Genomic DNA, 13692 nt, shown 5'->3' with positions numbered 1-13692 from the left:
GCCCGTCTCTCTCTCGCCCGTCTCTCTCTCGCCCGTCTCTCTCTCGCCCGTCTCTCTCTCGCCCGTCTCTTTCTCTCGCCCGTCTCTCTCTCGCCCGTCTCTCTCTCGCCCGTCTCTCACTCTCTCTCGCCCGTCTCTCACTCTCTCTCGCCCGTCTCTCACTCTCTCTCGCCCGTCTCTCACTCTCTCTCGCCCGTCTCTCACTCTCTCTCGCCCGTCTCTCACTCTCTCTCGCCCGTCTCTCACTCTCTCTCGCCCGTCTCTCACTCTCTCTCGCCCGTCTCTCACTCTCTCTCGCCCGTCTCTCACTCTCTCTCGCCCGTCTCTCACTCTCTCTCGCTCGTCTCTCTCTCGCCCGTCTCTCACTCTCTCTCGCCCGTCTCTCTCTCGCCCGTCTCTCTCTCGCCGGTCTCTCTCTCTCGCCCGTCTCTCTCTTTCTCTCTCGCCCGTCTCTCTCTCGCTTGTCTCTTCTCTCTCTCGCCCGTCTTTTCTCTCTCTTGCCCGTCTCTTTTCTCGTCGTCTCTCTCAATTTCATCTTTGTATTGATTTTTGTGAACAGATGCTTGGCGGAATGTGACAGATGCAGTGAAGGAGCTGAGAATGTCTTGTGGTTATCCCGTGATCTCCTATGCAGGTGTAAACGGCCTTTCCATGTTTGGTCTGCAGCATACGAGTGTTGCCTACTTTACAGAGCAACTGTACGGTGCCCGCTACTGTCACAACTACAGGTTCACATTCCACCACCCACCCCTGTTCGAATATGAGGAGGTAGGTGGTCGCTAGAACACGTGGTAGTAAATAGTCGTAAGTCACCTAATTGTACATTTTTGTATGGTCATTATTTTGATGGTAATATATTATTATATATATTATTAAATATATTATATGTAGCTTTTATAAAGGAACTTATAAACATAAACCTATCTATCCATAAGCAAATCTAGTAAGTTAATTGGCTGAAAGATGCTCATCGATTTATTAGTACACAATTTGGTTGTGTGAACTAAGGGTGGAGGACATTAGTATTTATTGTGATGTAGTAGAGCATCATGAATATTTTTTAGTTTTGTTTTACTTGAAACTTCTTATAGAAACACCTTGTGAGTGACCCTAGCTTCCTCGTTTTTGGAAAATCTCAAACAACCATGTCAGTGTCTTTACTTACAATATATACTTACACGATCGTTAATTTTATATAAAACATAAATATCCTTTCTTTGACTAAAGTGACAGGAAGATTTGTAACACTTCGAGAGTCATAACAGCTACTCCAAAAAACCAGCGAATCAGAGATTGAGTTCATATATAGTAAACTAAGAGATAATCAGAGAGCATCGGTGTTAGCTAACATTTTTGTAAAATTGTTGGCTTACATTTATATAAAGTTTAATAACAATCGTTGACAGTTAATTTGTCAAATGCAAAAAATTCAGCCAGTCTCCATCCAGTTCTGTGTTATGTTTGGTGGAGTTTTAATCTTGCATTGGTAATACATACTCTACACTATGGGTTTGTCTAGAACCTCTGTGATGACAACTTGTCGACCATTGCAGGGTTTTTAGTTTCGTACATGCTGACTTTCCAACAACACACACATATTTGCTTATAAAGATGTGTGAGCGGCTGGTAATATATGGCCTTTTCACAATACAGTGCACCCTCGGGCGCACTGTATTGTGAAAAGGCGATTCGTATGGCGAAATATGAGCAAGATTCGTATGGTTGGTGAGGTGGACAAATCATCATGTTCTAGCTCGTAAGGCAAAAAGTCATATAACAGGGTAATCGTATCCTGAGCGTGCACCATAATTGTGGGTAAACAAACAGGTTACGTCAAAAGGCTAACTCATACTACTGTGTAATGACTGTAGGAGCTGCCAGAGACAGCCACAGGATGCTGCCGCAGTGAGCCCTATGCTGGCAGGAAGCCAACAGACATGTTCTCATTTGTTGATTCAAGATACAGGAGAAGACCAGTTGGTCTGCCGACTTGCGCTGCTACTGAGCGAGATGAGGATCTGACACAGAAGTCGGCGAGGTATGCGCCAGCTCTACCATCCTTTTGTATATAGCGTTATTTGTGATGTTTAGCAGCAGCTTTAGAGCTCACTGTAAGGTGTAAAAAAGGAGTACATGTAAATATTGGCCTTATTGCGGTTTTATCTCATTTGTACTATTTGCAGAGCTTCTGCATCAGCTGTTCACTCTTCATCAGATGTGATGTCATTGCTCTGTTAGACACTTGTCGCCGCTTGTCAAGCATTTTGTGTTTGCGCAAACACAGCTTTTTAAGTTGTTTTTTTAGGACCTGATAATTTTTCAAGCATATGTCAGTGCACTGTGCCCCTGTATATCTCCGTATATCTTAAATCTGTGTTTAAGGTGTTCTCCTTCAGTTAAAGGTTGACTTGCAACAAAATTCACATTACAGCAATTTGGGATCATAAGATTCACCATGTCTTACTCTGTTGTGTTGCAGGTGCCAAATATGTAGAAATGTGATTACAAGCTCTTGAAAGCTCAAAAACGAACAGTTAATCGCAGCCATGCGAGACCGCCGTAGTTTGGATTCTCTTTCCAAAATGGCTCAAATGCGATGCATTTGTGAGAGATGGTTTCTGTTCACACTTTCATGCAACCTTATTCGTCGAAATATTTTCACAAATATACTTCACGCATTCAATAAAACCATGTCTATTGTTCTTACGCGTCTATTTTATCATCATTGTAATGCTGTCACTTTTAGTAGTGATATCTTATAACTTACCGTAAAAATTCATTTAACTTTTTAACCTTACTTCGAAGGAGTACATATCATTGTTTGATAATCATGACGAGCCTGTTGGTCAGCTGTGATAATCGAAAAATGCTACAAAAATTATTTGCGAAGTATTTGGTCACATGATCACATTACGACTTGCTGATTAGACCAGGCCGAAACAAAACTGTAAAGTAGCGAGCATCTATATTTGATACGGGGTCTTCGGTAAAACCCGAAGTGTTTGTCATAAACTAGTACTACGATAAGTTTTATATTGAGCTTTGTATTGGCCTTTCAATCCACGTGAGAACATACGGGACAAGACGATAATCAAATTTCGTGCCTACGTCATCGAAATAAAGAGATTCCAATCTACGCTAGGACACTTATATTTCGCTAGTATTTAGTTTCGTGAGTAGCTCACAGAGTAAAATTTCGAAGCAACTTAATTTCGCAGCTCTGATGAGTGCGAAAATATAGTGATGTGAAAATAAATGCAGTGGAACAAACATAATTAGATTCCTCAGGTTCAGTTCACCGATAAAAAAATTCAATTTGCGACTAGTTTGTAATTGTGAACCGCAGGTAGAATGGTGTGGGCAAGGTTGATAATGCAATTTGATCGCTTGCTGCCATTTGTTTCTCGGACTATCAACAGGCCCATTTTCACTGGGGCAGCTGGCCGGCTGAGCCGCCCCAACTTTTTGGGAATTTTTTTACGGTAAGTACAGTCCAACTCGGATAACTCGCCCTCAGATAAAATGTAACATTTCATCTTAAACACAAGGTCAACTCAAACGGATTTGTTTGGTCATTTCCAACGCAATGATAAATTCCTTCAGATAACTCGACCTCAACAACATTTACCGGTATTCAAAAAGTTATTTGCCCAACGGCCATGGACGCAGTTTTTATCGCTGTAGAATATCACTTCATTCCAAGCCATAGAGACAAACATCAACTTCTAGTAGTTCTTATGCATCATTATTATCATCATCAGAGGCAAAATATTTTTGTTAATGACTTTTATAAAGGTTTGCAGAAGATTAAGTTTTATCAAACACCCGTTTGGCCATGTCCCATCGAAAGCGTAAAAGCCTCCGAATGAACTTGAAATAAAATCCGCAAAATTGATCTTTGTTAAAACGCTCAAAAGAAAAAGATGTCTCTTTCTGAGCGTTTTAACTGCGGTCATGTTTTGCCTATTTTAATTTAAAAACGTCTCGTCAGTCACATCCCTTAAAACAATACAAATCTCAAAAAATAACAAGTTATTGAAGAGGTGTCAGTGGTGAATCCAAACCTTTCCAGAGCCATGCTGCTTGTGTACTACTGCGAGTGTCAGTGCATGTGTCTTATTTTCTTTCAACACACGGTGCTCACTGCATTGATTGATGTCCCCAGCAAACGATAACGCTACTAATGCGTTATAAAATTCCATTCTACAGTATCAATGAACAAAGCTATTTAGTTTCGTTTTTTCGCTCGTTTGTTATGATAGTTTAGTTTCGCACATGAAACTTTCGCGAGAGGATGACACCGCGAAAACGCGAAAGTTAGATACCGCGAATACATAAGTGTCCTAGGGTACGGCGGCTTTTCGTTTTTGAGCTTTTATGAGCTTGTAATCACATTTCCACATATTTGGCACCTACAACACAACAAAGTAAGACATGGTGAATCTTTTGATACCAAATAACGGTAATGTGAATTTTGTTGCAAGTCAACCTTTAAGTATTTTGATTGTTAACTCCCACCGACAGCTGTCATACTCTACTGTACTTGCAGGAGAGCTACTAGTATGGACCTGCCGATGGCTATGAGGTTCAGGCATGTGAAGACAAATGCAAAGCAAGCTGCTGCTGTGTATCGATCGGCCATCCATGGCAGAGGTCTATTCTGCAAGCGGCCAATCGATTCTGGTGAAATGGTGAGTTGTCTTCTTTTATTATAGTGTTAATATTATTAATGTCACTCTACATGAGCCGTTTAAACTAGCTATGAGGCCTTTGTTCTGCAATAAACTCCTGTTTTGCGAGGCCTTGATTAGAACTAGTTTTGAAGAATGCATAAATGTCTGAGTTAAACTTTGCATGTCTGAGTTTCGCGTGTTTCTTAGATCATTGAGTATGCTGGAGAAGTTATCAGGCATGAACTTTGTGATAAAAGGGAAAAATATTACGAAAACAAAAACATCGGATGCTACATGTTCAAAATTGATGATCAGTTGGTGGTTGACGCAACGATGAAAGGAAATGCAGCTCGATTCATCAACCATTCTTGTGACGTGAGTTATAATAGGTGTCTATCTACATTATGAGTGCTTCGCTGAGCTGTCCTCATTATATGAGTTGTACACTGAAGAAATATATAGGGCTATTCGTTGGAGTTGTATACTCGTCATTACTTGCCCACCTGAGTTGTCATCATTTGATCAACTTTGAAGTATTTTTTTCCTTCTGTTAAGTATTTCAACTACTGCATTTGGTACTTCATCTTCATTTTTAGAAAAAATTGTTTCAGTTTGTTTCTAAAATAAAATCTTTTGTTCTCAAGGTTTTTTTGTAGCTGTAGGAACAGTTATGTAATAAGAGAACATTTGAGCAGTCGTTGAAGAAATAAGTTTTAAAGATGAATTACACAAAATTTTAGTCGATGTTATCGCAACCTATTGATATTTTCCTATCGTTACCGATTGTTTTTTATGCTTGGGGTAACTAGACTGCCAGGGTCTTTCAACATTAAAATCGATCTGAAAGTTTTAACCGCTCAAGTTTTATCGATTTTAGTCTTGAAACATCCTGGCAATCAGATCACTTCAAACATCAAAAACAATTACAAATGATAAAAAATATCGATACTTTCCAATAAAATCTACTAAACTTTTGTGCGAGTTGATCTTTAATATCGTTAAGCAACTCACCTAAACCGTAGTGGATATTCTCGACAATAATGTTAGTCTGCTCTTGCAAATTGCTGCTTTCTCTGTCACCACGATACTCTTTTCTTTGTAGCCAAACTGTTTCTCCAAAGTAATAGATGTGAATGGCTCAAAGCATATTGCCATATTCGCCCAAAGGACAATACAAAGAGGGGAGGAGCTTACGTATGATTACAAGTTTCCATTTGAGGAAGTGAAGATAACTTGTACATGTGGCGCTAAAAAGTGTCGTGGTTTCCTTAATTGAACTGTTTCTAGTCGGTAACCACATTTAAAAAACCACAAATTTAAAGATATCGAAGAAACAGGCTGTTTTTTCGAACATAAATCCTACATTATAGTATGTAAATACTTGTAAATTTTCCATTTGTACAGATATCATTTTGTTGGCTGGTTATGTCATTTTTATACACTATAGTTTTTACAAGGATATTTATCAAATCATTTGCCCAGAAAGTTGCCAGGTCGTGACTAATGGTTTTTATTATATTTTTTTAAATAAACGACGATCTCTACATTCTTTGCATGGACTCCATATTGTTCTAGACAGCGTTAGCTCTACTCCATTCATTAATTTTCAACATTTGTTACATTTAAATCAAAAATTTATAAGTTGAAAGTTTTTCAATTTTAATTTTTCCGCTAATGACAAACATGAGCAGTCTTCAGGCTCGCATACAAGACTAGCAACTCATTGAGTTGGTAGAGCTCAACATCAATTCATGCGTTTGTAAGTATCGTAAGTATTTCTACTGCCATCTTTTTTGGCATCTAAGATTCAAGCATTTAAGAAAGTTTCGGTGCTTGATTACAAGAAACGTGAAACCCAATCTGAAAATGACATCATGAGAAATGTAGTTCCGTTGTGGATTGGTACATAAATATTCTGGCCAATATGTGTTTCCCCACTTCCTAGCCTTAGCACCATCCCTTCAGCCCTTGGGTGCCACTACCTACCTCATTACCTATCTTCTTGCGAACAATTCCTTGAAGACCTAGTGATTCCAAGGTGATGTACTATATCCTGTTTCCACCTATGCGAGTTGGAGCCATTCTTGTAGTAAACTGAGTGCAACTATTGCCTCTGTTTAGACATTTTAATTTCCTATTTTTTCATCAAAAGGAAAATGAATGAATCGACAAAAATACAGGATAAATTGAAAGATAGCAGCAGCGCTGCCAGCACCTTGGATATCTGTAAGATCTGTCACTGCGGTAAATCTGAGGCTTCTCTAATCTCTCCTTGCCGGTGAGTCATATTTATTTGGCCGTGTTAGTTCCTAGCAAAATTCTCACTTGTTCATGTCTGTCATGAACCGTGATGAAGAATGCAACCTTAGCTTTAGGTTTATATTATGGAGGGTGACTAACTAGTTAAAATAGCCTCAAGAATATCTTCCATATTATAGAGCACTGAAAAAAATTATAGTGATGAAGTCTGCTATGCTGTAAAACTCGACTGGTAATTGTAACTTTATAATTTTAAGATTCTATGAAAATCATAAGGCAAACTTTTTATTTTGATAGCTTGTGGACCAAGCAATCTTATGAAGGCTTATTCTTGTATGTATAAGCACCCATAAATAAAATTATAAAAATATTACAAGCTATCCATATTACCAAATCAACCAGTAAATTACAACGTACTTTTAATGTACGTACGTATAATTTTATTTGGGACCGTAAATTTTACATCCGGCAATTGTGGGACAACTGCCACCATCTTAAATAATAATCCTGATAGTAAGTGGATACTGGAGAGTTTAAGCATTGTGACAAGCACAGGGAACAAAGGCTATACAGAACATGTGTAACCTTTGTGCCACTAGAATGCTTGTGTAAAATAGCAAGAACTAATTTGTGCTGTGGATAACTATACAATGTTCAGTACATTACCAATTAGAAATTCATATCTGTATTCGACTAGAACAATCCAGAATGTTCTTAAAGTTATGCGCTGACATAAAGTAAAAGTAGGTTTAAGCTTTGATGTTTCATGTTCCAGGTGCAAAGGAACGATGAGATATAGTCATACCGCCTGCATCAACACTTGGCTTAATTACAGCGGTACCAAGAAGTGTGAAATCTGCAAGGGAAAATTTAACTTGAAGAAGCTTGGATATAAACCCTTCAACAAGGTCATCAAATCTATTTTCTGAATGCCACTGATTCTATGTAAATCTTCAATTCATGAGCTCTCATCCAGTATCTCGGTATCTATGAGGAGAAATTTTAATTTGTATAACTTAGTGAGAATATATTATTTTAATAATAGAGTGTAGAGATAAGCTTTATTTGACTTCCTGTCAATTTGCTGTACCCATGGTAAGACTTCCAAAGTACAACAGCGTGCTTCTACTTTGGAGACGATTGCTTGCGGCCGATCTCTTCAATCTTTGGTTTTTTTATGCATTCTCTTTTGAATGACGCTCTTTTTCACGGACATAGCATCAGCCTTTTCCGCTGGATTATATGTAGTTTTATGCTAGTAACATACTGTCATTGTAGCCAAGTTCTGCTCTCAAAATTATAACAACTTAATACTTTTGGTCAAAAAGTTACTCTTGTATTTTGAAGGAAATACCGTAAGGTTATCATTAGAGGAGCTGGTGTCCAATTACTTGTTTTATTTTTATTTAATTGTGATATCAGTGTGAATAATAGAATAATAATAGTAATAATAATCACAATAATGAAGACGAGTTTACAGCTAAGTTGTGCACATGGTTTGGTGAATAACTCGAAACATTCATCAAGTTGTTCATCGGGAAGAGAAGACTTTGAATCGTGCATAAATAGAAATGGTAAACAAATGTGGCTTCCTTAATATTAGAAGCATCAAAAGACAACCATTTGGCTGATGTGTGGACAAGTCATCAATATGGTGTCCCTGGTTTTGGTTTAGCCATGCAAAACTGGAAGTGTTAATAATCTGTCAGGTATACAAGTATTTAAGTTTGTATTATTTTACATAACAGTATATTTCTTAATTATTATTATTATTAATTAGAAAATAGCTCTGGTCTAGTGGACTAGATTTTAGATTTCCTGACCTGCAAACTACAGGTTGGGAGTTCAATGCCCAACAAAGGCAACTGGTGGTGACAGCAATGACATCCAACCTTGAATTGCTTTCATCAACATGTCAATTAAAGACATGGGCATGTCTTTAATTGTTGAGGTTTTGTTGCCACTGGACCCAGACATGTCCAGCCAAGATCACAGATCCACTTGTGCAACGATGGCTCTTAACCTCTGCTTGCTGTAAGCTCAGCAAACATACTCGATCTTTGAGTGATTGCTCACACAATCACTATTATCTGTTTAACTGGCATCAAGATGTCACTTTTTGCTACTTTATTCACCATTTTTACAATACACCTGATGACTCTTTGTTCACATATGCTGGCTGTACCCGTGGCGTTCCAAGTCTAAAATTTCAAGCTACTTGTAGTTTCTAGTTAATTATTAGTTGCAAAGCTTAAAAAATAATTTGCGTGCAAGTCTTGCTGAACAAAAGCAAACGTTGGTAGCTCTAAACTATTGGAATAATTTTATCATGAATTCTTTTTCAGTGGCAAATGGTCTCGATAAGCTGTGATGAGGTCTTGCATCTACTCCTTCTATTTTGCTGTCTTCTCATAATTGGGGGATCCATTTGCTGGTGGAAAATCATATTCTGTGGAGACAGCAAATTCTCTGTAGTATGTATTAGTATTGTTGGAGTAGGACTGGTTTATAGCTGCTCTTCCCTTAAATGATACATCAACAACGAAATTATTATCTCTAAAAAGTGTTCATGCGTATACATAAATGTATTTACTGTATCGTACATGTAGCTACACATATGCTCTGCTTCATGTTTGAAACCTTGCATTGTCCTTCTCATAGTGTGTGGAAACCTATCATATTTGTACATTCTGCGTATATATAGTTATACACACAAAATCCAAAATTTCACGCAATCCCAAAATGCTATACATGCTATTAATGAGATGACCAAAATGTTAGTCAATAAGGGGGCTTAAACCCATGACATGCAGCGTACTAAACTGACACTCTAACCAACTGACTTAAATGGCTAACTTGGAAAGACCCAGCATAATTGTACCAGTTGGAGATAAAGGTTGCTTTGTGGCAAAAAAGCGGATAGACGGACGAATAACGGCCAATAATAATATAGAAAATAATAAAAGATAACTATAAGAATTATTAACAATAGATAACAATAATGGATAATAATATGTAGTTACCCTACAGGATGAAATTATTCGCGGAGTTAAATTTCGTGAAAATTGTCTTTTCAAGGATATTCGTGGAACAAATTATTCGCGGATGAACACATTCGCGAATAAATTAATCCATGAAAGCAGCTAGCAATAGAGTCAAACCTTCATGTGCGTATACCACGTGTTTAGGCTTCTATTTAGCTGAGAGTTTTATGTCGATCATGCTAAGCTATAAATCTTTGGCAGCATCCAGAGGTTTTCATGAATGTTCATTGATTTAGAGGCTTTTGGTGAACCAATAAATTGTTGTAAGTTATGAGTTTTTTCAATTTAAAGAACTGCAAGAACTTTTTTGCGATGATGACGCCCTGCCGAATTCCGAATAACTTGTGACAACCTTGAAAACTTTTGTAAAGAAGTGTGATACATTGGCAATGGGCATGACTCAGAGCCCCGGCGAAGATTTCAAAAGAGTTTGGATCTCAGCTACATTTACTAACTCTGCCTAGCGGCTAGTTTTTAATTTGAGGTAGTTGTTATTCTCTCTTGTGTTAAAATTAAAACTAATTATTCGCGAATTTTAATAATTCGCGGATTTTACTGTACGCGAACTCGCTAATTGTTAAACCCATCGAATATTTTGATCCTGTAGGGTATATAGAATAATAGACAGAAATAATAGATATCAGTAATAGATAAAAATAAAAACTAAGAATGACCATAATTTTTTCATGGCACTGGGAATTGAAGTAAAGTACAAGCAGGCTGCATAGATCGGCGAATATACTCAGAAAGGTCATGTCCATTCCAGCCTGGTGGGACTGGGTCAATAGCAGAAATATACATTAGCTAGTGCTGGGACATTAAAATAATGTTAATGGTAAAAAAATAGTAATAATAAAAATGGAAGATAGTCATAATGAATAATAACAATAAATGAGAATGTATAACAATTATAGATAATAACAGATATTAACAATATATAACAATAATAATACATGTATATATATATGCTTTCTGACATTTCTGCAAATCAACTCATTTCACTCGCTAGGCTACGAGATTCCAAAAGTGGTAAAGGAAAACTAAAGCTTGCTAATGAACTTCTTAAAAGCTGTTTATTTCATTTTGTTCCAAATACAGCATATAGAGAGGTACACAAAAACAGAATATAAAAAGTTCAAGACATGTGAATAGATTCTACGAAAATCATACGACAAAGTTTTCGTTTTGATAGCTTGGGAACCAAGCTATCTTATGGGGCCTTATTCTTGTATGTATAAGCACCCCATATAATAAAATTATAGCCATATTAACCATAATTATTACAAGATAGCCATATTACAAAATCAACCAGTGAACTACACTGTTAACTGTTTTTGATGATACTGTACGTCATGTGAGAAGATATTTGACACCAAAACAATGATTGACTTGTATTATACATTTTTCTACCCTCACATAATTTAGGAAATAGAATTTTGAAGCTGTACTGGCTCAACAAACCTGAAAAAGATTTTGCTATTATAAAAAAATATGTAAGGACTATTTTAATTATAGCATCAGTAATTAATAGCTTTTCTTCCTTAAAAATAATGCGGATTAAAATGCTTTTTGAATTCCGGCTTGCGCTGCATTTTATCAAAATTTTTAAAGATGTTGATTTTTAAAATGTGTTAATTGATAATAGCTACTGTACCAAGACTAAAGACAAGCAATACTTTTAAAATACAATACTTTGAAACTAGTAAAAGTTGAAAATCGATGTTGTTCCCTGCAGCTAAATTATTCGACAAATATCGAGTTACCCTTCATGTCTTGGCTTCAAGTGTTATAAAAGTGAAGCTGGCAGAGCACTTGTGGGTGGTGCTGCCGGTGTTCGCTCATTTGTGTGATGTCATAACTACGTTTATTCTTCTGCAAATTGCCAGCATGGCTGTCTTGCTGTAAGCTTGAACTATCAGACATTCCATTTCCCTTTATGTTTGTACTTTGTGTTATTTTCTGTTTCACTTATAAATTATACGCAATAAAACAACTCACACACGCACACGCAAGTGTTAGTTCAATTCTTAGTGAAAGCAGAATGCCTTGCTGGATCACTAACTTATTTCATATAAAAATATGCTACCATCAACAGACCTGCTACCATCAACAGACCTGCCATTTATTACAATTGTTTTGCTTTTTTAGTTTTTCAAGTCTGACGCGATGCGAACGTTAGTATATGCTTGTTACGCACCTTTGAACATCTTGTGCTTGGCACTAGCCTTATTTGAGATTAAGCTGGTCTGTCTCCCAATTGTGACAAAATGGAAAAGGATAAATCAGGAAATTCTCATCTTGCCCTACAAAGTTGAACCTGTAGCCACAGATTTAGTGAACAGACGGGTAAGTATTGTTACAATCTTTTTAATTAGAGAGTTTTTTAGAGGTTATCTTATCCTGTGTCAGGTATCTTGTGTCAATTTGGATATTTCAGACTCAAGTAAACTCAGCAGGTTACCATGTGTGCCATGTTTATTGTGCAACAATTTGGGTTTCTCAGAGCACACGGATTTCCTCCTTTTAATTCCTATTAGTATATTCTCAGAATAAATGGTTTTTTATACGATTCTGAGAGTATGTTGCATTTTATATGGTTCCAAGAAACGCATTGTTTTATACGCTGTACAGAGTTCCCTTTGTCTTTGTGTCTTATATCTTTTGTTGGGTATATATAGAGCTGTAAGTTTCTAGTCGGAGGGGGGGTAGGTGAGCTGAGCCCCTGACGGAGTACAGAACCTGTTCAGCAATGCAGGCAGCAAGTTTTGTCAGAGTAACTTTTATTTATCGACATCGTTAACATTCTCAACTGAGAGACCTTCTACATCAAATAAAAACTAACTGGTGCAGGAATGCGCACCAACTTTTTATTTAAACTCTCAGGAAAAGAACAATAAATTTTAGTTGGATTCAAAAGGCTAATGTGAGTTTCTAAATTAGTATTACAAGACATACAACAGGCTAGAAACTGAGTTGCTGAGCTTGTCTAGGTATGCATTCATTCTTTCGGTTATAGTAACACAAGAGTTCAGCTGAAACTGCATGACTTATGTTAATGACATTTTCACTAGTGTATATACGCAAACTAGATATAACATAGCAAATAGATGTAGTTATGGTGTCATATTTGTTTTGATTTCAGAAACAAGTTGGTCCTAAGAGTCTGTTGCGCTCAGCAGCAACTGTGTATAAATTTGCGAGCCTTTGTGTCATATTTTGCTAAACAAAACGAAATTAACATAAACTAGAAAGGCATTTAGGATGAGTAAAAATGCAGGATTACAGGAAAAATGGCGTGAGTTAACTACGCAGGAGCTAAAAATGAAATTTTAGATGAACAAGTTTATAATCATAGCAAAGAGCCTGAAGATTTATCAAGCGTTCTAAGTTACATCGAGACCAAAGGACCAAGGAGGCTACTTTTGTTGGTTGGTGCCAAAACATTAAAATTGGGGGAAAAGGCGAGGACACGTTGCGTCTGCTTTCAACAAAGATACAACGGCTCAGTTATAATGTTCTATGGTGTGGATCACCAATCTAATCTTTGTGGTCATAGAACTATTAATTATATAGTTAATAGGTCTATCATGTTTGAGGTACTCAATCTAACTGAGTATTACAAAGGCTGCATTTTGCTCCTGCCGTTTTCTGTAACAAAAAAGCTTGAGCAATTCCTCTTTTCATCTCTGGTCCACTCCGAGGTTCAAAGAGAAAAT

General features: G+C 37.1%; 1 protein-coding gene across 1 annotated transcript in view; it reads left to right on the top strand.

The window, feature by feature from the left end:
• LOC137390554 (histone-lysine N-methyltransferase 2A-like) overlaps window positions 1-6201 on the top strand; it is a 58073-nt gene extending 51872 nt beyond the window's left edge. Inside the window, exons 36-40 of the mRNA XM_068076881.1 lie at window positions 560-768; window positions 1872-2038; window positions 4550-4691; window positions 4881-5048; window positions 5776-6201. Of these exons, the coding sequence (XP_067932982.1) occupies window positions 560-768; window positions 1872-2038; window positions 4550-4691; window positions 4881-5048; window positions 5776-5949 (860 nt within the window). The 3' untranslated portion in view covers window positions 5950-6201. The remainder of the gene's footprint in view (window positions 1-559; window positions 769-1871; window positions 2039-4549; window positions 4692-4880; window positions 5049-5775) is intronic.
• Window positions 6202-13692: the final 7491 nt, after the last annotated feature.

The sequence above is a fragment of the Watersipora subatra genome, chromosome 3 (assembly GCF_963576615.1).
Source record: "Watersipora subatra chromosome 3, tzWatSuba1.1, whole genome shotgun sequence".
NCBI classification, from domain to species: domain Eukaryota; kingdom Metazoa; phylum Bryozoa; class Gymnolaemata; order Cheilostomatida; family Watersiporidae; genus Watersipora; species Watersipora subatra.
Note: the sequence above shows the minus strand (reverse complement) of the source record. Positions and strands in the feature narration are given on the sequence as shown.